At 39.7% G+C, this 25,981-nt stretch overlaps 1 protein-coding gene and 1 long non-coding RNA gene across 2 annotated transcripts in view; one reads left to right on the top strand and one right to left on the bottom strand.

Annotated features, from left to right (window-relative positions):
• LOC122970098 (trichohyalin-like) overlaps positions 1 to 25,981 on the bottom strand; it is a 46,221-nt gene that overhangs the window by 769 nt on the left and 19,471 nt on the right. Inside the window, exons 4-6 of the mRNA XM_044336207.1 lie at positions 22,633 to 22,692; positions 7,947 to 9,149; positions 4,942 to 7,828 (exon numbers count right to left, since the gene is read on the bottom strand). Coding sequence (XP_044192142.1) covers positions 4,942 to 7,828; positions 7,947 to 9,149; positions 22,633 to 22,692 — 4,150 coding nt within the window. The remainder of the gene's footprint in view (positions 1 to 4,941; positions 7,829 to 7,946; positions 9,150 to 22,632; positions 22,693 to 25,981) is intronic.
• LOC122969347 lies at positions 11,480 to 15,607 on the top strand. The gene is made up of 3 exons (XR_006398997.1): positions 11,480 to 11,623; positions 14,223 to 14,413; positions 14,932 to 15,607. It is a non-coding gene; the product is annotated as an uncharacterized LOC122969347 (long non-coding RNA).

The following is a 25,981-nucleotide window of genomic DNA, read 5'->3' as shown; positions in this document are numbered from 1 at the left end:
CTGGAGGCCAAGATCAAGGCAACACAGAGAGAAGTTAGTCAACTCTCAGAGCTACAGAAGGGTGTGGGGATGAAAGGGATACCTAGGAAGTACAACAAACTGTCTATACTATACCTGAGGCATTGAAGACTGCCGAGCAAAGGCTCACAGCTCTGGCTACCCACCTGAAGAGATACACAGGAGAAGCAGAAGCCAGGAAAATAAATAGGATGTTCTCCAGTGAACCATCCGAACCAGTGGCAAGGTAATAACATGAGAACAGATCCTCCCAGGGCATCACATAACACCAATGCTCAGTGGCTAGTGGAGCAGTCACCCAAAGTCTGCAAGACCAGGCAGACCAACCTGTGCACCGCCTGGATTGACTACAAGAAAGCCTATGACTCAATGCCACACACATGGATACTGGAATGCTTGGAAATGTACAACATTAACAGGACACTAAGAGCCTTCGTCAAGCTGTGGAAAATGACAATTGCACAAGTTACCATCAAGTGCGGCATATACCAAGGTGATGCACTATCCCCGCTGCTGTTCTGCATAGATCATCTGAAAGAGTGGCTACAGGTACCGGTTCCGAAGTGGAACAACCATCAGTCACCTCCTCTACATGGATGACATCAAGCTGTATGCCAGGAATGAGCGAGACATTGACTCACTGATCCACCTCACCAGGATCTACAGCAACAACATCAGAATGTCATTTGGACTAGATAAGTGTGGTCGGATGGTGTCGAAGAGAGGGAAGATGATCAGGACAGAGGGGGTTGAGCTACCAGAAGGCAGCATTGCAGATGTTCAGGACAGCTACAAATACCTTGGGATCCCGCAGGCAAATGGGAACCTTGAGGAGGCCACAAGGAAGTCAGCCACAGCCAAATACCTACACAGAGTAAGGCAGGTCCTGAAAAGTCGGCTGAATGGGAAGAACAAGATACGAGCCATCAACACGTACGCCCTGCCAGTAATCAGATACCCTGCTGGTATAGTAAGCTGGCCAAAGGAGGAGATAGAGGCCACTGATATCAAGACAAGGAAGCTCCTCACAATGCATGGAGGGTTTCATCCCAAGTCCAGCACCCTGAGACTGTACACTAAGTGGAACGAGGGAGGTCGAGGACTGGTGAGCATCAGAGCCACTGTCCAGGAAAAAACAACCAACATCCAGGAATACATCAAGAAGATGGCCCCCAAAGATGAACTGCTAAGTGAATACCTCAGGCAGCAGAAACCTGATGATGCAGAGGAGGAGGAGGAACCATCATGGAGGGACAAGCTCCTACACTGCATGTACCACTGACAGATAGAAGAAGTGGCTGATATCAAGAAATCCTACCAGTGGCTGGAAAAGGCTGGACTGAAGGACAGCACAGAAGCATTAATCATGGCAGCACAAGAACAGGCACTCAGTACAAGATCAATAGAGGCGGGGATCTACCACACCAGACAGAACCCCAGGTGCAGGCTGTGCAAAGACGCTCCTGAGACAGTTCAGCACATAATAGCAGGGTGTAAGATGCGGGCAGGAACAGCGTACATGGAACGCCATAACCAAGTGGCTGGCATAGTGTACAGGAACATCTGCACTGAGTATGGGTTGGAGGTCCCAAGGTCACAATGGAAGACACCTCCTAAGGTGGTTGAGAATGACCAAGCCAAGATCCTGTGGGACTTCCAGATCCAGACTGACAAACTGGTAATGGCTAACCAACTGGACATTGTGTTGATTGACAAACAACAGAAGAAGGCAGTGGTGATAGACGTAGCAATCCCAAGCGACAGCACCATCAAGAAGAAGGAACACGACAAGCTTGAAAAATACCAAGGGCTGAAAGAGGAGCTAGAAAAGATGTGGGGAGTGAAGGCAACAATGGTGCCAGTGGTAATTGGAGCACTGGGGGCTGTGACCCTCAAACTGAGAGAGTGGCTCCAGCAGATTCCAGGTACAACATCTGAGGTCTCTGTCCAGAAGAGCACAGTCCTAGGAACAGCTAAGATACTGTGCAGAACACTCAAACTCCCAGAACTCTGGTAGAGGACCCGAGCTTGAGGAAGACACACCCCCCCCCCCCCCATGAGAGGCGGGTAAGAAGGAGATTTTTATATATATATATATTAATACAGGCACTAACACTACACAACAACTCTGTACTCTGAGCTGAGAGAGGAAATGCTTTTCATGTCAAAATTACGGTTAGTTGGAGTTCCTCAAAATTTCCCTTATTTTCAAGCCCAATGTTGAACCAGGTGAAGTTAAAGATAATGTGACGACTGTCTCTGGACAGACTCCTCGTTCTCTACCTGCAGGAGCCTGGTGAGCAGAGTCGGGTCGTCAGGGAGGTTCAGTTCAGCTGGACAAACTTCTGTATAAGCTGGTGTCAGTCAATCACTTACCCTCTCTCCTCTGGCTCTACAGTGAATAAATACCCCCCATCAGTACCTGGCTGGAGATCAGGGTTGAAATTACGTAGTTATTTGTATTTGTGAGCCTAGAGCGGGGAAGCTCCAGCTTGTTTGTGTGGACTACCTTTAGTTTTTGTTGATGCACATTAGGATTCAGCGCTTGAGTTTTGTGTTTTGTATCAGGTTTGTTTAATGGAAAGGGTTAGTTACCTTCCTATTCGTACGTGTCATGTAGTCAGGGGGTTGACTTCGACACCCCAGACTTCGGTATCGGAGATTTCCGCTGTCTGGTATCGTGAGACTAAGCTGGTGGCAGTCAGACAGTCACATGTTTGGTTTTGGTTGTGTATAGTTTCATTTATCTCTTAGTTATGTACAATAAATCTATTTTTTATGTACAGGTTATGTGTGGTCTCCCCTTTGTCCAGCCTTGAGCCGGGTTGTGACAGTAACGTTTTACTTGAGTCAACAACGACTAAGCTCACAACAAAACCTTCACAAGTAAAACTCAATAAGTACTTTATCAAACCACCTGTTCAACAAGCAATATGTAGAAAAGTGAAAAAGTAAAAATTCACACTGTGGATTTTGGCCTCCAACACTAACATTGAAAGCACATTTGAAGGATCTTTTAATATCCAGTATGAACAGGAGGAATGATTACAGCGAGGAAAACCTCTTTCACTGTTACTATGGACACCTGACTGCTGGTTTAACACACTGGAAACGCTGTGAACTTGTCCTTTAAAGTCTTTGACTCATATAAAAACTGTGAGAACAAACTATATAAAAACTCAGGAAAACTGCATCAGCAGATCAGTGGACAGCAGTAAACCTCAGCAGCACTGACTCAAAGACATTTATGATATTTACTCAAAGACATTATTTATCTGGTCTGTGTGAAAATGTAAGTTGGTATAAAAGGATTCAGACCAAATGTGGCTGGTCAGCATCAGTCATTTAGTCCTGAGCTGAACCGTTATTGTAGGAATGATATTTCCACCTGAGGTTCACACCACAAATATGTGTTTTAAGTGTTTTCTACAAATAAATAAACAGCACAAGTGTTTGTTTATCTGATGAGCAGTTTAAATGATATTCATGCTTGTTCAGTATTTGCTGTGATATTAATGAATTGGATGCTGCAAAGTTTTAATAATGTAAACATTTAATTTCACTGATATTACAAACATCATGTTCTTCTTCATATTCAAAATAAAACAAAAATGGTATAATTTCCAACAAACCAGCACAAAAGGAAAAAATTCAACACAGTATAAAGATCGTCTGCAGATTGAAAAGGTTAAGTCTGAAACTGCAGCTCATTATCTTAAAATACTGAACTTAACAAACCAAATCTCTACCATCTACTGCTGATTAGACCAAACTTTACACACAATTAAACAATTAATAACAAAATATATACAGTCAACAAGTTTTTTAATTATTAAAAACCTGATTAATCACCAGACAGACAAAACTGAAATCAACATTTTATCACTTAATGAGTCCAACTATTTGGTCCTAAATGCAGCATCGTTGAAAAATGCTCTAAAAGATCCTGTAACATCAGTGCTGTTGCCATGGTTACCTGCAGTTTAATATACCTTGAGTACTTCCAACACGTTGCTATAAGCTGCTGATTTAGAACAACAGAGAAACTGCTGACAGGAGCTGATATATAATCAGAAGTCATTTCTGTGGTCGTGGTTCATTACAGTGTAGTCCAACACTAAATATTACAAACCTTTAAGTTATTGAAACTGAATGATTATAGAAAAAGGAAACAGCTGAAACTTCTCTGCTGTTGTGACGTTTACATGAAACCAGTCGACTCATGAAATGCAACAGTCTGATGTGTCGTCTTCCTTCAGAAGTTCTTCTATCAAGTCATTTACTTGTTTTTCATGTGTTTTCTGCAGATTTTCCTTTTCACCCTTATTTTTCACTTCATTTATTTCCTGTTCTTGTTTGTTCAATAAGATGTTGATTTTGTTCAGGTTTTCACTCTTTTTGTTCAAACATTTAAATATGTTATAGATTTCACCTTGATGTTTTTCTTTCATTTGTTTTTCATTATTGGCTTTTAGTGCCTTTAAAAGGTCAAACTGCTGATATTTGTCTGTCAGTTGTTTCTCATATTCTTGTATCTGAGCTGTAAGTTCCGTCATCTGTTTCTCTTTGAGTTCATTGAACTCTTCAGTTTTCTCTCTGACTTCATCTTCATACCTCTTCTTCACATTCTCCAGTTTTTTCTCATAGTTCTCCTCTAATTCTTTTCTCTCTTTCTCCTCTTGTTCTCTTCTGATTTGATCTTCTTCTTTTCTTTTCTTTCCATATTTTTCTCTTTCTTCCTCATATTCTTCTTGGAGCTTTTTTAATCTTCTCTGTTCCCTCTTTTGTCTCTCTTCATCTTCTCGATATTGTTTCTCCCACATTTCTTTTTGTTTCTTCTCCCAGGCCTCTCGTTCTTCTCTCATCTCTTCTCTGTTCTGCATCAGCTTTTTATTAATTTTTTCTTTTTCTTTTAACTCTAACTTTATTTTTTCCTCCAAAGCAGCAAGTTTTTGTTCCCACTCCTGTCTTTGAATTTCTTCCTGGTTTTTCCTCTTCTTGTCTTCTTCTTCTCTATTTTCCTGTTCTTTCTTTCTCTCTTCACGTTCTTTCTGAATCTTTTCCTCCTTCTCCTGAAGTTGTTTGTCTCTCAGTTTTCTCTCCTGTTCAATTTCTGCTCGGTGCTGTTCTCTTCTGATTCGATCTTCTTCTTTTCTTTTCTTTTCATATTTTTCTCTTTCTTCCTCATATTCTTCTTGTAGTTTTTTTAATCTTCTCTGTTCTTCCTGTCGTCTCTCTTCATCTTCTCGATATCGTTTCTCCCACATTTCTTTTTGTTTCTTCTCCCAGGCCTCTCGTTCTTCTCTCATCTCTTCTCTGTTCTGCATCAGCTCTTTATTAATTTTTTCTTTTTCTTTTAACTCTAACTTTATTTTTTCCTCCAAAGCAGCAAGTTTTTGTTCCCACTCCTGTCTTTGAATTTCTTCCTGGTTTTTCCTCTTCTTGTCTTCTTCTTCTCTCTTTTCCTGTTCTTTCTTTCTCTCTTCACGTTCTTTCTGAATCTTTTCCTCCTTCTCCTGAAGTTGTTTCTCTTTCAGTTTTCTCTCCTGTTCAATTTCTGTTCTCTGTTTTTCTATTCGTCTTTTCATTGCCTCCATTTCTTCTTCATGTTTTCTTTCAAGTTCCTCCCTCTCTCTCTTCATCTCTTCTTCCTTCTCCTTCAGGATCTTCTCCACTTCCTTCTTTATTGCTGCCTCGGCCTCTTGCAGCATCTCATTGGTGTAGCAGCTGCCGCCATTTTTCTTCACCATGGAGTCAATCTTGTTTATCAGTTCACTGACTTGTGTGTGGTTTCCTTCATCATAGTTATTAAACACATGGTATCTTCCTCCACAGTCATCAATCAGCTTCTTTAAGGAATCATCACATTTCTTCTTAATGTAATCTTCAACAGACAGGTTGTTATCCTCAACTGAATCTCCTCTTGTTAAAAGAATGATGATGAATTTTTCTGAATTCTTCCCAAAGACTTTCTTGATGAGTTTTAATGTCTCCTTCTCTTCTGGTGTTAATCTGCCAATCTGTAACACCAACAGGAAGACATGTGGTCCTGGAGCCAGAAGACTGATGCATTTCACCATCTGATTATTAACATCTTTATGTGACAAGTTGGAGTCAAACAGACCAGGAGTGTCAACCACAATGACAGGACGACCGTCTACTTCACTCTTTGCTTTCTCACAACGTTTGGTGACTGATATTTGACTTGATTTGACTTTAAACTCTTTTCTTCCCAGAATGGTGTTTCCTGAAGAGCTCTTTCCACTGCCAGTGTTTCCCAGCAGCACAATCCTGAGACTCTCTGATCTCTCTTTCAGTTCATTCATTTCTTGCTCAAGCTTTTTCCTTAAGTCCTCCATTTCTTCTTTCAGACGTTGTTCTTTGTGTTTTGAGCGATCAGCTAACAGTTCACACTCTTTGCTGTGTCTCTCCTCTGCTTCTTGCATTTGTCTCTCATGTTTTTGCTTCATGTCCTTTGTTTCCTTCATGTGTTTTACTGTCAGAGCTTCCGAGTCCTTTGTGTATTTTTCAGTTAACTCTTCAGCTTGTTTTCTGGCCTCCTCTTCATATTTCATCCTCGTTTCATCCAGTTTTTTCTCATATTTCTCCTCTAATTCTTTTCTCTCTTTCTCCTCTTGTTCTCTTCTGATTTGATCTTCTTCTTTTCTTTTCTTTTCATATTCTTCTCTTTCTTCCTCATATTCTTCTTGGAGCTTTTTTAATTTTCTCTGTTCCCTCTTTCGTCTCTCTTCATCTTCTCGATATCGTTTCTCCCACATTTCTTTTTGTTTCTTCTCCCAGGCCTCTCGTTCTTCTCTCATCTCTTCTCTGTTCTGCATCAGCTCTTTATTAATTTTTTGTTTTTCCTCTGATTCTAACTTGATCTTTTCCTCCAAAGCAGTAAGTTTTTGTTCCCACTCCTGTCTTTGAATGTCTTCCTCTCTTTTCCTCTTCTTGTCTTCTTCTTCTCTCTTTTCCTGTTCTTTCTTTCTCTCTTCACGCTCTTTCTGAATCTTTTCCTCCTTCTCCTGAAGTTGTTTGTCTCTCAGTTTTCTCTCCTGTTCAATTTCTGTTCTCTGTTTTTCTATTCGTCTTTTCATTGCCTCCATTTCTTCTTCATGTTTTCTTTCAAACTCCTCCCTCTCTCTCTTCATCTCCACTTCCTTCTTTATTGCTGCTTCGGCCTCTTGCAGTATCTCATTGGTGTAGCAGTCTGCTCTATTTTTCTTCACCATGGAGTCAATCTTGTTTATCAGTTCACTGACTTGTGTGCGGTTTCCTTCATCACAGTTATTAAACACATGGTATCTTCCTCCACAGTCATCAATCAGCTTCTTTAAGGAATCATCACATTTCTTCTCAATGTAATCGTCAATGGACATCTCCTCACACTTTAGTTTGTCTCCTCCAGTTAAAAGAATGATGGTGAATTTTTCTGAATTCTTCCCAAAACCTTCCTTGATGAGTTTTAATGTCTCCTTCTCTTCTTGTGTGAAACTGCCAATCTGTAACACCAACAGGAAGACATGTGGTCCTGGAGCCAGAAGACTGATGCATTTCACCATCTCCTCATTAACCTCTTCATGGGACAATGTGGAGTCAAACAGACCAGGAGTGTCGACCACAACGACAGGACGACCGTCTACTTCACTCTGTGCTTTCTCACAACGTTTGGTGACTGATGTTTGACTTATTTTGACTTTAAACTCTTTTCTTCCCAGAATGGTGTTTCCTGAAGAGCTCTTTCCACTGCCAGTGTTTCCCAGCAGCACAATCCTGAGACTCTCTGAGCTCTGATTCTCATCATCACCTGTAACATCAAAACAACTGAAGTTACTTTAAATGTTCACAGTAGTTACAGTTCAGTGCTGTAGACTCAAGACTGTAATACAGGACACAGAAAAAATGTGTGAATTTAAATTACTTACAAGTGATCTTGTTCTTGTTTTTCAGCCTCTCAAGTTCAGCTTGTTGCATGTTGATGTGTTTCTCTTGTTGTATGACTTTATCCATCTGAGCACGTGCAAAGGTATTTGTTTTATAGCAACATGGTTTATTTTTAGATTGTCTCATCTTCTCTACAGTATCCAACAGCAGAGACACCTGCTGCTTGTTCTTGATGTTGAGAACAACATGTCTTCCTCCACAGCTCTGAATGAGCTCCTGGATGTCTCTGTTCTTTCTTACAAAGTAATCAACAGCTGGAGCTGTAGGATCTGACTCCACAGTGAACAGAATCATGGTGAAGTCATTGACTGGAGAGCTGAATGTGTTCTGGATGGTCTTTAACTCTCCCTTGTCTTCATCAGTGAGGGGATCCACAGGTAGGACCAGGATGAAGGCATGGACGCCCTCAGGATCACAGAGGGAGATACACCTGAATGATTCCTCCATCACTGCCTCCTGAGGTTTTCCATACAAGGCAGGCAGCTCCACCAGGGAAACCCAACGTCCACACACCTCTCCCTGATGTTTAACACACTCTGATGAGTTGGAGACTGGATGAAGCTCTGTCTGACCTAAAATGGCCTTGACTGCTGAAGTCTTCCCTGCTCCTCTCCTCCCACACAGAGCCAGGTTTAAAACTGGTTTGATGGTCTCTTCAGTGAAGGTGAGGAAGGTTCCTTTGTTTTCATGAACAATGTTTTCAATCTTCTTCATTAACTGTTTGCGTGGCCTGTGATCTTCAAACATGTTGTAATGTCTTCCTCCACAGTCTTTAATGAGCTGATTCACATCGAAACTTGTTGCATTCTCCTTGTGTGTGATGATGACCATGGAGTGTTTAAAAGCATCTCGACCAAACAAACTCAGGATGAACTTCAGACTTTGTTTGTCCTTTTCATTAAACTGAGAAGGCTTCACTAACAGCAGCAGAACATTTGGTCCAGGGGGGGAAAGATTTATGCACCTCATCATTTCTTCTCTCAGTTTCTGCTCAGACTGACTGAAGATGTCTGGAGATTTTACTATAGTCAAGGATTTTCCTCTCCACTCTCCACAGGTGGCAACACATTGAATGAATCTTGTTTGGTTTTGGAAATGAAAACCTTGATCTTCAGTGATGAAGTTACTAAGTTTTTTCTTTTTGTCTTCACTTTTCCCCACCAACACAATCCTCAGTGTAGAGACTGTAAAACAACAAGGAGATAAAACACATTATCACAGTTCAGAGTTGGTGACAACAGGTGAGTCAAATTCAGCCACTAGAACACAGCAGGTACTCAACCATGATGACAAAACAGCCTTACAGACAAATCTGAGAGGTAGATCTGGACAAAGGAAGTAAACAAGTCACCATCACTGTGGTGTTAAGTCACTTGAAAACACACATATATCACTGTGATGTATTTCTTGTGCCAATAAATCTGTCCAGGAGATCCTGTAGAACCAGTTATTTGTTGTAAATACAGTCATCACTTACAGATGGGCGTATATATATGAAAATGGGTCTGTATACTGTATGTTCGTATGTGCTTGTTGATGTATACGTGTGTGCATGTATGGATACATATATGCATATAATGTGATTTACAGCTGTTCTTATACAATATGTAGTAGTTATGTATGAAGTATGTATCCTACTTGATATAAAGTCACTTTGATATTTTATCAAATATACAGGTGTGCTTGACTGTCTTTGCCTTCACTGCACTGCCTTTATTTAATATGCTGCTTTAAACAATATTTCAGTGACTGCACTTGTCAAGGGGTGGATGGGTTTATTTTTTTATTCTATTTAATTTAATTTATTACTGTTGCCATTTTCCTATAAACAAAAGAAAAATAGAGAACAGTCGATGTCAGAGCAAGATGTAAAACAATTTAAATTTAATTTGTTCTCTCAATAAAAACAGAATTGTTAATAAATAAATAAATATCGTCATCAAAGCTTACAATATAAAAGAATTTAGTCCACCATGGCGGCCTGAGCTGCCTCCTAACTGATGTTTCCTGGCGGTTGGTCAACTTTTACAGCATCATGTGTTTCAGATTTGTATGAAATGATGAATTTCTTCTGATTACAGTGACAGAAATCAGGAGTTTGATGACTGAAAGTAATTCCTGCTGGTTTAATGAGCGACTCCACACAAACACTTTCATATCCAGACTGTGGAGGTCAAACAGAGGCTACATTCATGTTATTTTTTCACAAAAACTGTGTTATACTTAATTTCACACAGTTTTAGGGCTGAATAACTTCCACATTCACACAGACTAATTTCATCTGTCAGAAGGAACAACTGCAAAACGTAATTAACATCTGTGCTTTCACTGTCAGTGTTAACATGTTCAGTTAATCTTCCACTGCAGTAATGGAGGCTGTGCTTCAGAGTGCAACACATAAATCAGTTAGTCTACAATGGAGATGATCACTGGCAATGAGACATAACTGATGTATCAGTAGGCAGATGAGACATGACAGGACTGGTTTCCAGAGGATATTTAGACACTGGGAGAAGAGGGAGAAGTGAGGCTGAAGAGGGAGATGCAGGTGGAGACATAGACATAGGTTATAGGGTGAGGCTAGATGGAGCTGTTGCCCCATTAAGAATCATAATATCCCCACTGATACACCAGCAGCGTGTGATGAAAACACATTGTTTCACCGTAAAACGAGCTCATCAAAGGAACCAGAAAATAGTGAAAATGACAAAGTGGAGGCAGAGAGAGTTACAACAGCAGAGGGAGACGACCTGTGACAGGCACAGTAGCTCCTCTGGTGCTGCTCACTCCTTCAGTGCTGACGAGGAACCCTGGTACCCAGCCCTGATATTAATGCACCCCCAAAAAACTCACCAAACACGTTTCATTCAGAGCTGGTAGGAGCAGAACTCCTGTCTGGAATATTCTGTCATTTTGGATGCAACTTTTTGAAGGCATTTCTTGTGCTGCCTGACTGTGCTCCTTTTTTCGCCAGATCTGAGCCGTGTATATATATATATATATATATCAATAATATATGTTGTGGGCGGATGTGGTGATTCAACTACTGTTGTCTGCCATCAGTGGGCTTCATTCCATTATAAATTGCTGCTTTCCGTTGCAACATGAATCCAAATGCCACTATCTGTGTTAAGAAAAGGTGTTTTATAGCCTGTGATTGTAAAACGTGAACTCATTTAATTTTATATTTCCAAGAATTTGTGGCTGAGTATATTTTTAAATATAAAATCATCTTCCTTAAAAAATAGTCTTCCTCAACTGTCTGTGTGTTTGTGTGCATGTGAGTGTGTATGTGTCTCTGTGTAAATGGGATGAAGATGGTGTTATATATATATATATATGTATATGTGTGTGTGTGTGTGTGTGTGTGTATATATATATATATAGCTGGACTTTAGATTGTGCATTGCATTAAACCACTACTGCACTGTAAATGCGCATTTAACTTAATTTATACTAGTCTTTTAATTTTAATAGCTTACAATAAGTTTTCTGTACTGTTTGCCCCGTGTGTAATATGGGACTAAGGTATAGGACTGTACGCATGCACATTACTGCTTGGCGTGCATCTACCACTGGAACCAGTATGCAAGCAGTACCCCAGTATCTCATCTCAGTCCACTGCACTCAAGTTAACGATGGCTCTACGTTGATGTCGGTAAGTGTCAAGATTTTTTTATAATATTGTCAATACAGGTTTGAATTGTTATCAGAAACCATAAAGAACATGAAAGTAAGCTAAGTGTTCCAGTTAGCTAACACTAGCTCTCTTAAACCATGTTGCTTAGAGTTATTTTTCATGACCACACAACCGAAGAAGAGTGACTGGTTTTTATTCAGGTAACGTTAAAAACTGTGGCAGAATGGCTTGTTAAGTGTAGTATTGTGTAAGCGCACAAATATTTCTTTTTAATATTTTGGTGCACTCTTTCTCGTGCTGCAACTTGTAGGTTAAAAAGTTGTGTGTGGGTTAGCTGGCAGGGCTGGAGTTTAAGGACCTGAAAATGACATCAGGGAGGATGTAAATTAATTTTTGGAGGAATGTGGGTGGGAGTGTGGAAAAAAGGAACAAGTATCCAAAAAAACGGCCACAAGTCCAACTCCTGACAGCTTTCTGAGCCTGTTAGCGTTAGCCCCTGCGTGTGCATGTGTGTGTGTGTGCGTATGTGTGTGTGTGACCCAGTGTCCGTGCACCAGCTATGTCATCATAGCTAGCTGTTAGTAGTCTAAACAGAACAATTGCATATTGGTGGTGTCTGTAGCTGTCCGTGTACGCATCTGCTCGGGACTATAAGTGAAGCCTTAAACTTATAATAATAACGATGCATTAGCCGAATTAGCTCTGGCTGCTATGCTGAAGTTAACCAGTTAATTTAGTCTTTATCCTTAGGTTACCCACAAAAACATGTTTACTGGTATGTTCTTACTTTAACAACAGTTAGTCCAATGGTGTAAGATATGATTGTCATTATAACTTGCTTGTAATTGAATTTTGTAAAAATACAATATTTTGTTTTAGTTGAAACTGATGTAGGGACAGGTTGCATTTATGTGTTCATGTGTTACTAGAAAAAATGAGTATTACGCGAAGATCATTAGGTTGCACTGAGTTACATTAAGATGCATTCAAGTGCTACTAAAAAAAAATAGTATTAGGCGAAGATAATTAATTTCATACTTGTAAGGCAAGTCTGTGCAGAAAATTGGATGTAAGCAAAGATAATTCAAATTATTTTAAGATGTGTTGATGAGACATAGGCGAACATAACAAGCTAATTCCAATCACTGCTATTGCAACTCATTTGGAATATATTGTCTTTAAACACGACATAAAAAAATTAGCTTTTTGGAGCTCAATCACATTGAATAGTTTTAAAGACTATACAATATAGGCTACAACACAGACTTAAATCTACACAGACTTAATATGTCAAATGGACTACTGGCATTAAATGACTATCTTGATTGATGAAACAATCATTTGGATGCGTTTTTTTCCTTTTTAAGGTGTTTGCCAAGTTCTACAGAGTTGCTAGTAAGAACCTCAGGAAAGACTCAAAGCTCTGGACCACTACACCATTCATCTTATTGTCATCTACAAATCCAAAAAATGACACACAATGATCACATCATGTCCATCGTTTGGTGTACTTTGTAGGACATTGTCAGACCTCAGCTTCAGTTCTCAGTTTTCAGAAAAGACAGTTTTGTTCCTCAGACTAAAAGGCTTCAGGTCTAGTACAACTGGACCTAAAACAAAACAGCCACAGTCCAAATGGCCTCAGGTCAAACAGAATCATGACAAACAACATCAAATGAAACAGTCTCAGACAAAATAGCAAAATTCCCCAAAACTGCAGTCAAGTTAGATATTGTAGCCTATATTCACACTTTGCAAACAAATATGTCTAAGTGAGGATGTCACAACATTAAACAAGTGTCATATTTTAATCAGCTGGCAGTTACAAACAAATTTGATACCTCACATGTGATAATGCATGGTGTTTTTCCATTTTCATCTATGGTGAACCTGTTTAATTTCCATTTCCACCTGATGCAACATTGTGTTTAGAGAGTTATATCTCTAAATTGCAACTACATATGTATGTTTTATGTGATTTTGCTGAACAAATAGTTCCGTATATAGATGCTAAGTTTTAGCCAAGCTGAGTTTCGCAGATGAAGTTGTATAACTATATGTGTCCTGTTGTCATTTAGGCAAGAACTGATTTTACACTTTTTGAGTATTTTGAGTGTGTTACTTCAACCATTGATTTCACCCCTTTTGCAGTAAAATAATGCCCAGAACTAAAAACTATTTTCTCCAGAGATGGCTGTGTTTTGTCCTACTCTGGGTAGGGATATCTCAATGAATATGTTTTTTTTATTTATGAGAATTTACTGCTATGCAATGCTATGCTATGCTATGCTATTTGCTATTTGGCTTGAGGCCGCTTGGACTGAAACAGTGATGCCATTTGGTCTGAAAAAAACGACAGTTCCTAGCTGCACAACATGGCCAAATGCAAGTATGACAATCAATGCAGAGATGTATAGATGGCTTAGTGCTGAAACACATCCATTTTTACCTGTTAGCCATATGCTTTCAAAAGATTCCAGAGTGCTGGTTTCTTCTGTGTGACTTTTAACTGTGATTCCTGCAGTCACTTTGATTACAGGAGTGAACACACTACAACCGTGGGTCATAACATCCTACCTTAATTAATTTCCTTGTGTTCTTTTATTTTTGAATGCAGGATTCGGACACAACAGCTGACTTCATCCAGGTTCCTGTTGGGGTTCTTGCAGCCATGACTGTGGACATGCCACCGCAGTTAAACAACAATAATCCTCGAAGGAAACATTGACATGGATACCATTCCCACACACTCAAGAACTTTGCCTTCTATTTGGCTTAATATATGTACTCCATCTGGATTACCAAATGGTATGAAAAACACATTTGAACTCATCTAGAAGATACTGTTGAACCTCGGACAACAAAAGCTCAGCCCAAAACTGCAAACGTTAAAAAATAGATATATTAGTGACAAGAGATAGCTATATAACTATACTACTCTTTACATGAGTGTGGTGTGTGAATGATTGTGAGTATATGATAAGGCTGAACAATTTAACAAAACATTATTGAATATTTTATGCATTTATTTTACTGAATTGAATATTATATATTATTTACATCTTTTTTTCATATGTTTTGATAAAGGTAAACTGTGACAAAATACTATGAAAATGTTTTGTGTTGCTGTAGAGATTCTACATATCCAGAAATAAGAAAACATGTTTGTTTGGTACACAACTCAGCAAGAATGATCCCTCCTACAAAAATTATGAATCACCACGATAACCATCAAAGTAGCCATAGTATGATTTATATGTATTTATTTTTTTATTTTAATTTCATTTCAGTTATTTTTCTTTCTTTCTTTCCTCCATATCGTTCAGCCACACTCTTGACCCTCGGTGGTTTCTTTCTGGACTGAAACTAAATGAACCTGAAGTGCGTTAACAAGATTCAGAATGAACAGCATGTTCAGTCTTCATTCAGTGGTCTTCTTGTATGAAGAGTATCAAGTAAGCAATGTTAACATGTAATGTTTACTTTTCACAAATATGTCTCAATACTCTAAAAAAAATAAATTATGCTTTTCATCATCACATTTTGTAAGTTTATTTTTAAGTCAGATAAACTAAGGTATATTAAGTGCATTGTATTTATTTTGGAACAGTATATTAAGCTCAAGTGACTTATCCTTATTGAAATCTTGTCAACTTTATTGAAGTTGACTGCACTAAGATACATTAAGTGTAGTACATTAGAAATTTCAAGCAATGCCCACTTGTTTTTGCAGAATATATTAAGTTAATGTGACTCATAGTTTTAGAGTTGTAACAGCTTGATTGAATTTGATTAAAATGAGATAAATTAAGGGCTCACAACTTAGAACTTAGTATAGCTTAAACACATAATTATTTCACACAACTAGACACAGTTAAGTTTGTTTACTTACTTTTCCCAAGGTAATCCGTTTCTTAGTTTTTTGAAGTAAACTTAACTTGTTAGAATTTACAGTGTGTTATATAATTTAATTATTTATAAATTATTTATGTTTAATTGTTGCTTTTGTCACCTTCATATATTTCATACACTTCATTTCTTTGTCCACAGCACAGTCCATAATTCCTTTGTACAGTCAATATTTCATTTCAACATTTATATCCCATTTTTATATCCCATTTCAAAACTATTATTATTCTATTCTTAGGAGAGTACGACTTGTGTTAAGGGCTTGGTACCCAATCTTGGAGTGTGGGGAGGATGATGATATCTGCCCTCTGATCTGTCGTCCTAGCTCCCCCTTGCCATAGCATGTTCATTGTACCTCATCAATCTCTAGTTGTGATAGTAGTTGCCATATACCTGAGGCACTGGAGACTGCCAAGCAAAGGCTCACAGCTCTGGCTACCCGCCTGAAGAGATACACAGGAGAAGCAGAAGCCAGGAGAATAAATAGGATGTTCTCTACCGAACAATCCAAAGTGTACTCTCAGTGGCAAGGTAATAACATGAGAACAGATCCACCCAGGGCTGAGACTGAACAATACTGGGAGATTGAGAAGGGGGCATCACATAACACCAATGCTCAGTGGCTAGTGGACCACAGCAATCTCCCAGAACAAGATCCAGTAACCATTACAATGGCAGACATCCAAGAATGAGTGTCAGGTATGAAGAGCTGGACAGTGCTGGACCTGGACATGATCCACACCTACTGGCTAAAGAAACTAACTGAACTCCATGAATGCCTGGCAGCACAAATGAACCAACTGCTGATGGATGGGACCCACCCAGAATGGTTAACCCAAAGACGAACAGTCCAGATCATGAAGGACCCCCAGAAGGGCACAATCCCATCCAACTACCGGCCAATAACCTGCCTGTACAACATGGAAGCTCCTGTCAGGTATCATAGCGGCTAAGATGAATAGGCACATGGCCCAATACATGAGCAGGGCCCAGAAAGGAACTGGTAGTAATACCAGGGGTGCTAAACACCAGCTACTGGTCGATAGAGCAGTCACTCAAGACTGCAAGACCAGGCAGACCGACCTGTACACCGCCTGGATTGACTACAAGAAAGCCTATGACTCAATGCCACACACATGGATACTGGAATGCTTGGAAATGTACAATCGACCACTCTGGTATCGAAGAGAGGGACGATGATCAGAATGGACATGTTGAACTACCAGAAGGCAGCATTGCAGATGTTCAGGACAGCTACAAATACCTTGGGATCCCACAGGCAAATGGGAGCCTTGAGGAGGCTGCAAGGAAGTCAGCCACAGCCAAATACCTACACAGAAGGCAGGTCCTGAAAAGTCGGCTGAATGGGAAGAACAAGATACGAGCCATCAACACGTACGCCCTGCCGGTCATCAGATACCCCGCTGGTATAGTAAGCTGGCCAAAGGAGGAGGGAGAGGCCACTGACATCAAGACAAGAAAGCTCCTCACAATGCATGGAGGGTTTCATCCCAAGTCCAGCACCCTGAGACTGTACACTAAGCGGAACAAGGTAGGCCGAGGACTGGTGAGCATCAGAGCCACTGTCCGGGATGAAACAACCAACATCCAGGAAGATGGCCCCCAAAGATGAACTGCTAAGTGAATACCTCAGGCAGCAGAAATCCGATAATGCAGAGGAGGAGGAGGAACCATCATGGAGGGCCCCTACACGGCTTGTACCACCGACAGATAGAAGAAGTGGCTGATATCAAGAAATCCTACCAGTGGCTGGAAAAGGCTGGACTGAAAGACAGCACTGAAGCACTAATCATGGCAGCACAAGAACAGGCATTTAGCACAAGATCAATAGAGGCGGGGATTTACCACACCAGACAGGACCCCAGGTGCAGGCTGTGCAAAGATGCTCCTGAGAAAGTTCAGCGCATAATAGCAGGGTGTAAGATGCAGGCAGGAACAGCATACATGGACTGGCATAGTGTACAGGAACATCTGCACTGAGTATTTGCAGGAAGTCCCAAGGTCACAATGGAAGAAACCTCCTAAGATGGTTGAGAATGACCAAGCCAAGATCCTGTGGGACTTCCAAATCCAGACTGACAAACTGGTGATGGTTAACCAACCAGACATTGTGTTTATTGACAAACAACAGAAGAAGGCAGTGGTGATAGACGTAGTAATCCCAAGCGACAGCAACATCAAGAAGAAGGAACACGAGAAGATCGAAAAATACCAAGGGCTGAAAGGCAACAGTGGTGCCAGTGATAATTGGAGCACTGGGGGCTGTGACCCATAAACTGGGAGAGTGGCTCCAGCAGATTCCAGGTACAACATCTGAGGTCTCTGCCCAGAAAAGCGCAGTCCTAGGAACAGCTAAGATACTGCGCGAACCCTCAAACTCCCAGAACTCTGGTAGAGGACCCGAGCTTGGGAGGGGGGTGAGAAGGAGATTTTTTTTAACACACACATATTGCATTGCCTCATACACTGCATTGCCTCAAGAAATCAGCCAATCACAAAACTTCAAATTGTGTTTACTGCACAGTTTATGGCTGATTGAGTTTATTATACAAACACACATTATTTTCTTTACATTTCAATATATATTTCAATATTTTGTTCCTGATTGTAACAACCAATCTGCAGTACTATATAATGTTATACTGAATACAGGTTATGTTATGGCTTTAGCTGGCGTCTTCACCATAATAACAGTTGCTGAGGATCATGGGTAGGCTAATGTAGCCGCTTCTGCTATCTGCTATCTAAACTGACAAAAAAAACTTGAATGCTCAGAATCGAAGGTGAAATAATCAAAACAGATGGCCATAACCTTTCCTATTGTTGAGTTATCAAGGAGACCTTCGTGTTTTGTGTTGAGAAATGTTAAAGATATTAAAATCGACAGTGAGGAAAATATTCAAATGCAGCACGTCCTCTCCGGTAACCTCTCAGACAAGGTCCTTAAATGCTCAATGTTGTTAATTCACTTACGACTGGTATTGTCCCCAAAATCTTTAAGATGGCTGTGGTTAAACTTCTACTTAAGAAGCCTCACCTCAATCCAGGGTCTCTTAATAACTATCGACCAGCCTCCAATCTTCTATTCTTTTCTAAAGTACTAGAGAGAGTTGTGTCTCAACAACTTTCAGACCACAAATCAAACTATTATCTTTTTGAACCTTTTCAATCGGCTTTCAGGGCCTGTCACTTAAACTGCTCTAACCAGCCCAGATAGCATATGGAAGTGGGCCACTTCAGGCAATGATGTGGCACTGCTGGCCTTCTTCTGGATAAAATGGATGTGAGCCTGAAGTGGCCCACATGTAAAATAGCAAATATGGCCCAAATATCCCAAATCAAATGTGGGCCTTCTTTGGTAAAGATGTGGTGCTCTCAGGTATGTGTGTTCTAGATGTGGGCCAGTTCTGATTTATCTGGTTTGTTCTTGGTTGACATACAGCTTGCTTGTAGCCCAGATCTGGGAGACAGGAGCTGACCCCCCATCGTTCCATGCGGTACGTGGGCCAGATAAAAGTGTGGGATGTGAGCTGGATCTGGGCCACAGCATTTTGCTATCTGGGTCTGATCTTCCACTTGCTGTGGATTCAGATTTGACCTCTGTGCTCCTATTACGGGATTTAGGGTTGATGAAAACACTCAAATTACTAAATTAGAAACCTGCTTGGCTGCTGTGAAAAACTAAATGTCACTAAATTTTGGATTTTAAATCCTGATAAAAGTGAGATGCTGGTCGTTGGCCCTGCTAGACAAAGACACCAGTTTGATAACGTGACAGTGACTCAACAACTGTGTAATTTCACAAAGTTCAGCAGCCAAGAATCTTGGTGTTATGTTTGATCCCAGCATCTCTTCTGATGAGCACATCAATGAAATCACCAAGACTGCCTTTTTCAATCTATGTAACATAACTAATATTCAGTCTTCCCTGTCTGTGGCTGATGCATAAACTCCAATACATACATTTGTTTCATCCAGACTCGATAACTGTAATGTTCTGTTTTCAGTCCTGCCATGTGCAGGTCTACCATTAAATGTCTTCAGGTGGTTCAAAATACTGCAGCAAGAAAATATCCACATTACACCAATTCTAGCCTTCCTTTATTGGCTTCGTATCCATGTAAGATCAGACTTTAAGGTGCTTCTGATTACTTATAAAATCCTAAATGGGCCCCATCATACCTGTCTGATCTCCTTAAACCTTATATTCTATCTCAAGCTCTCTACACTCAAAATACAGGGCTCCTGTGTGTCCCCAAAGTTAAAAAGAAGTCAGCAGGGCCTTTTCCTATCAGGCCTCCTTTCTCTGGAATAATCTCCCTGCTGACATCAAACAGTCTGACTCTGTTGAGTCCTTTAAATCCAACTTTAAGTTGAAGTTGTAACAAGGTTTTGAGAAGTCTTTTTTTACATTATATTGAATCTGCTCTATGGAGTTTCATGCTTTGTTTGGTTTTCAACACTTCCCATAGCCACGGGAACATGATTTCAGTAGAGGTTGTGGGGGTTTAACTCCCTCCCACCACTTGGTTCTTCACAGAGGTGAATATTTTAGCCTCCAAGATACACCTGGAGTTGTTTTCTAACCAGTCCAACCCCTCCAAAGAAACCTCTCTCTTACACAGTGGCATCGTTAGTGCCAATCATCCGAATTTTCAGCCCTGAATACCTTTGGTCCCCAAAAACTGGTATTTTTATGTAACAGAGCAGAGATTTACTTCACAAATGTCACAAGCAGGAGGAGAAATATTGTGTTGTACTTGACAACATGCAGACAGGTCATAGATGTACTGAGGATGCAGGCAGACAGTAAAGTTACTTTTACAGTGAGTGGAGGGGCCACTGCTGCCTCCAGTGTTTCAGGCTTTTTTCTACATTTCAGCACAGAGATTGGTCTTAAATAAGACTGCGTCATAATCTGCATATCTTTAGTCAGCTAATTTGATTCAGGAAGGTCTGTGGTCAGATTAATGTCAGAATATTATCTAATGTTGTTCACATGTCACTGAATGTAATCTGGGATTTTGCAGAAACATCAGTTTTTTATTTTAAGTATAGCTAAAAGACCAAACTTTATAGTTTTCAGTTTTGCTGCTTAAATGCAGCGTCTCACATTATTTGCTGAACCGGCATTTCTGCACTTCTGGAAGCGTTTACATTTGCTGAACGCTGTGTCTCTAATAAAGTAAGAGACAAAGTTTGAGTTTCCAGGTTCAGGCTGTGTTGTTGCGTAGACCTTTAGACTTAGGTCGGGTTCCAGTTTGGTTAATCATTAAGGAATGTCTCTCTTCCTCTCTCTGACTGTGACAATCACCTCAGTCCATGAGTGTCATGTGTTGCAACAGATATACAATGATCAGAAGGAGAAAGACAACACTGTAGTTGATGTGTTGTTGTGTTAGATTGAACTAAGTGTCAGTAATGAACGTAATAAAGTAAAAATACAGCTTCAGGTCTTAAGTAGGTTTGGCTTGAGTCTTAAATTTGGCAAGTCAGGTTCAATCATGTTGGGTCTTAAAATCCTCATTTACACTTCACCACTTCATTCGTCTTGAGAGAGCTATTTGATCTCAAACAAACTGTTTATTTGCATCTAAGAATCATCAGAGGTGGATAAAATCTGATTGCACGTTCTAGCCAAATGCTGAAAAGGTGTAAATGCATCTGTCTCTTTAAGGCATGTACGTAAGCTTTACTCCTCCCAACTGTCACAACATCAGATCAGAGATCTGTCTGAATGGCATCTTACAGGGTGTCTCCTGTGAGAGAAAAGTGGCTCCAGAGATTTCAATGATTATAGAAGATAATATGGTTGTACAAAAAGCTTAATGAGTTGTTGTAGCATTTACCTGGTTCCTGATCAGTCCAAACACTATTTAATTCTGGAAATTACTTTTGAGGAGGTGGAGTTGTCTTATATTCAAGGACGAGACAATTACGTGTTCACAAGATCAGAAAGAGAGCAGAGAGAGTAGCGCTGTAACACCAGCTCCTACAGAGAGTGTTGCATTATGGGTTGTTTGTTTCCTTAATGTTGCTAGGCTAGTGAGTTTCTTCTAGCCTGTTAGAGTCAGTCACCTCTTAAAGTGTTTGGTTAGCTCAGTTCAACCTGAGGGAGTTTCTGAAGGCTGGTTTAATGAGTTTTTTCTGCCACCGAGGAAATAAATTCATGATCAGTGAAAACAAGTCAAAAGTCCAATGTCCAATGTCCAATGTCTTTAAAATGACAATTACAATTTACAAATTTCATTTTGCAGATGCTTTTATCCAAAGCGACGTACATCTGAGAGTTGATGCAACACAAGCAAGCTAGTCAGGCGAGAACAATGTGAATAAGTGCCATAAAGCTAAGTTTGAGTCCGATAGGATGTAGGTGCCAAGAGGTAGCGTGCAGAGGTAATGCATGGAGTGCTTGGAAACCCTGAATATGGGAGTTCAGGTAGGCAGGAGCTGTTTTAGTTGCTGTTTTGAAAACAAGTGTCAGGGTTTTGAATTTAATGCAGGCAGCAACTGGGAGCCAGTGGAGGGATATGAACAGCAGGGTGACATGTGCTGTTTTGGGCTGGTTGAAGACCCGATGTGCCGCCGCGTTGGTGGATATATATATATATATATATATATATATATATATATATATATATATATATATATGTGTATAAGATTCTCATTTGAATAGATCCACATGCTCAGAAGTATCAACACACACACACATCAGGAGCAATTTAGGGTTCAGCATCTTGCTAAAGGACAACAGGAGTGGAAGAGCTGGGAATTGAACCGGCAATCTTCTGGTTAGTGGACGACCTGAGCCACAGCCATCCCCATTTTTTTATGTAATATAGAATCGAGTTAGTACTGTGTACTGTTTGCAAACTACACAAAGTATTTAATAAAGGTTTTGTGCTAGTAATGCAACAAAGTCTTCTCAGAACTACCTTTTTCTTGTACTAACAGGTTCACATGAATACACTTTCATTTAGTTTCATGGGATGAGATTAGAGGCAGAAATTTCAAACCCACGCTTGAGAATTATGCACTGTATTCGTTCAAGAAAATGTTGACTCATCAACATTCTCATTCAGGGTAATTTCACTCACAGTTAGGGCGATCAAAGTCAGGGCTGCTGCTGCGCTTCTGGAATTTTCCATCATCTTTCTCTGTAGAAATACAGAAAAACACAGTTATAATCAAACCTCAGAGACATAAATGTTTAAAATCCTTTTAGATTCACAAATTGTATACAATATTTAACACACATGATCATAACAAAGACAATTTAATTTAGTTAATAGAATACTGACGGCATTTCATATCTCAAAATATGATTGTGGAGAAAAACAACATGGCAGCAAAATCACACAACACATCAGATTGTAAGAAGTAAGAAGATGCTGATATTCTATGGCTAAGATACTATTATTATGTGCCAACTAATTAGTTTAATATAATTCACATATCATATCATAATACTTAAAGGCATAATGCATATAAGCCACAATTTTAGAAAGCAACATATAAGTTTTAGATAAGGTGTACTAGACGCTGGTTTATAAAAGTTTTTAACAGTTAACATTCTTTCATCTCTTCCCTCCAAAAATCCTGAAAATGAATGAATATTTGATAGTTATGACCAGGACTGAAGTTGGTTTAAAAAAACTAACTCAGTGAAAGTGGAAAAAAAATATTAATCTAAAATATTTTTATAGTAGGTTTTGATTGTGTTTATAGTTAGTTTGTGAAGCATCAGTGTTAGAGCAACATGTTACTGTTGTAGCTGCTGGAGGTGGAGCTAGTTTACACTACTTTATATACAGTTAGCTAGTTTAGTCCAGTGGTTCCCAACCTAGGGGTCAGGCCCCTCCAAAGGGTCAGCAGATAAATCTGAGGGGTGGTGAGATGATTAATGGGAGAGGAAAGAAGAAAAAACAAAGTTCTGATACACAAATCTGTTTTCAGTTTTTGGACTTTTTCTCTAATCTTTGATTTTTGCTGAAATATTGGATCATTTGAACATTTATTGAAATGAAAGCATGTGAGAAGTTTAGAGGGAAAAATCACTATTTGGTGGAGCTGTTAACAACTCATAGACATGTGAAATGTGACCCCGACTACACACTGCTTTTTATAAGACATCAAAAGACAAAAAGGTTGGAAACCACTGGTTTCATCTTTAACAATGTGTTGTATTTTAAAAGCTTGTTATATTATCCATTGTGTCAAATCTTCATCTGAAAAGTAACTAAAGCTGTCAAATAAATGTAGTGGAGTAGAAAGTACAATATTTCCCTCTGAAATGTAGTGGAGTGGAAGTATAAAGTAAAGTACAAGTACCTCAAAGCTGTACTTCAGTACAGTACTTGAGTAAATGTACTTAGTTACTTTCAATCACTGGGACTAATAAAGTCTGACTGAACTCACCAGATCCTTCAGACGCCATAATCTACTCTGCTGGAAACATCAGAGACTGATTCAGCTGGAGGGGAGAGAAGAAGAAATAAAGCTCATTAAAGTGTTGAGGTGACATGAAGACGTGTGTCTGAGGACCAACATGTGGATACTTACTGGTGTCAGAGTTTGTGCTCTGTGTTCTCTTTGAGGAGTTCTGCTGAAGAAACGTAACAACATCACAATCATCTTGAGACGAGAATAAAAACATCAAGATACAGTTTGGGAAAGATGAGGTCATAATTAAACAAACCAGTGATTAAAACTGTGATGTTTGACAGTTTGAAGGATTTTATTTTCTTGCTCTTTAAAATCTAAAAACATGAAAAACACGAGAATGAAATCAAAATATATTAATATGTACTGAATATTCAAATAACATAAAGAGCAAAAAATATTTTTTCACTCTTTAGCCAGAAAATATTTTACTGTGTATGTAATTTATTTAATTAATTTATTGTACAGTGTTAAACATAAATGTTACCATTTGTACTGAGTAGCTTATAGCTCATCTGATATTTTAATATATGTCTTTCTGTCTTTTTGAGGACTTTTTGTTGGTTCTCAATACTTCAAAGAACAAAGACCAAAAGATTCAAATGGTTAAAACTCAGTTTGGGTTTAGTTTTAATAAATTATGTCAATGAGTGTCCTGACTGTTATGGATATTCCATAACTGACCAGGACAACAGAATGTCAAGCTGTACTCTTCTGTTCTCTCAAACAGAAGATAACACATGTTGTTTTTGCTTCTTCATTTAACCAGTCAATCATGGTTCTATGAGGAGGCCACTGGCCATCCTCTGTCCGAGCAGGGAAAAGAAATTCACCTTTGCACAAATCCCACTCCGTTCTGTATGAGCCAGCAAGTAATTGTTCAACATCAGGTATCAGACAGTTATACACAGAGCATACATATCTTAACCATCCCCAGTATTCATCTGGGTTTGTGGTCGGATTGGGGGCATTTTGTGTCATTCCAACTATCTCAGCGGGAGTCCATGGTTTGCAGACAGCTGTGTTGCCAACCATGATTTTTGGAGCATTTATTGAGGTGGATGTAATGTTTAGAGGGGGCTCTAAAATGTTAGTTTTTGATCTTGTATGTCTTTCCAGATGTGAATGTGTCATTCTAGTTGTACCTCGTCTCTGAATTTTGCTACTTGCAGTGTGGGGTCGTCTCTGTGTCATCTTTGGCCTGACTGCAGGTTCTGTGTCGTCACTATGGTCTGTGTCAGACTCCTCCCCCTTACCTCTGGCTCCTTGTAACTCAAGTTCTACCTCACTTTCTCCTGAGCTGTCCTGAGTGTCTATCTCTGTTTCTTCAGCAACGGCAGCTAAATGTCTTTTCTTTTCCTTTCTTTTCTGGCTTTTTACCTGTTTGAATGACAAATTAGCTTTCTTTTCTTTTTCTGCAGCTTTCCTAGCTTTTTCTTCGTCGGCTCTATCTTTCTTTTCCTGTTTAACTCTTTCCCTTTCTCTAGCAGCCTGACTGTCTCTTTCCCTTTCTCTAGCTGCTATCTGCTCTTCTCTATTTTCTACTTCAGTCTGTAGTCTTTGTCCCTCAACAGCTGCGGCTAGTAAGAGAAATTCATCGTCAGTCTTTGCTTGTTGTGAAATGGTTTGATCAGTCATGTTAGCAGCTGAAAAGGGGTTTGAAGGTGAAAGTTGTGGAAAAATTGAAATCATTGTTTTGTTTGTGTGTGACTCTTGCAAAGGCACTCCAGCTTTGGATACAATGGTCAACAAAGTTTGTGGAGAGGGAGCATCAGTTTGCCGTTTTGCCCAACCGTATATGATAGCTTTGGAAATGGCCTTCACATTCTCACCATGCCTCTGTTTAATTTTCATCATTTCTGTAGCTCTGGTTTGCAACTCTGCTTCCAACATAGGCAAGTGACATGCTGTCACACATTTAACACAGTTCTCCACTGCTGCTCTGAACTCATCAGAAAAACGATCAACTCTTTTTTCATCCAGACTCACTCCACACCTCTGACG

Source organism: Thunnus albacares, chromosome 2 (genome assembly GCF_914725855.1).
Source record: "Thunnus albacares chromosome 2, fThuAlb1.1, whole genome shotgun sequence".
NCBI lineage: Eukaryota > Metazoa > Chordata > Actinopteri > Scombriformes > Scombridae > Thunnus > Thunnus albacares.
The sequence above is the reverse complement of the archived record's forward strand: the minus strand, read 5'-3'. Positions and strand labels throughout refer to the sequence as shown.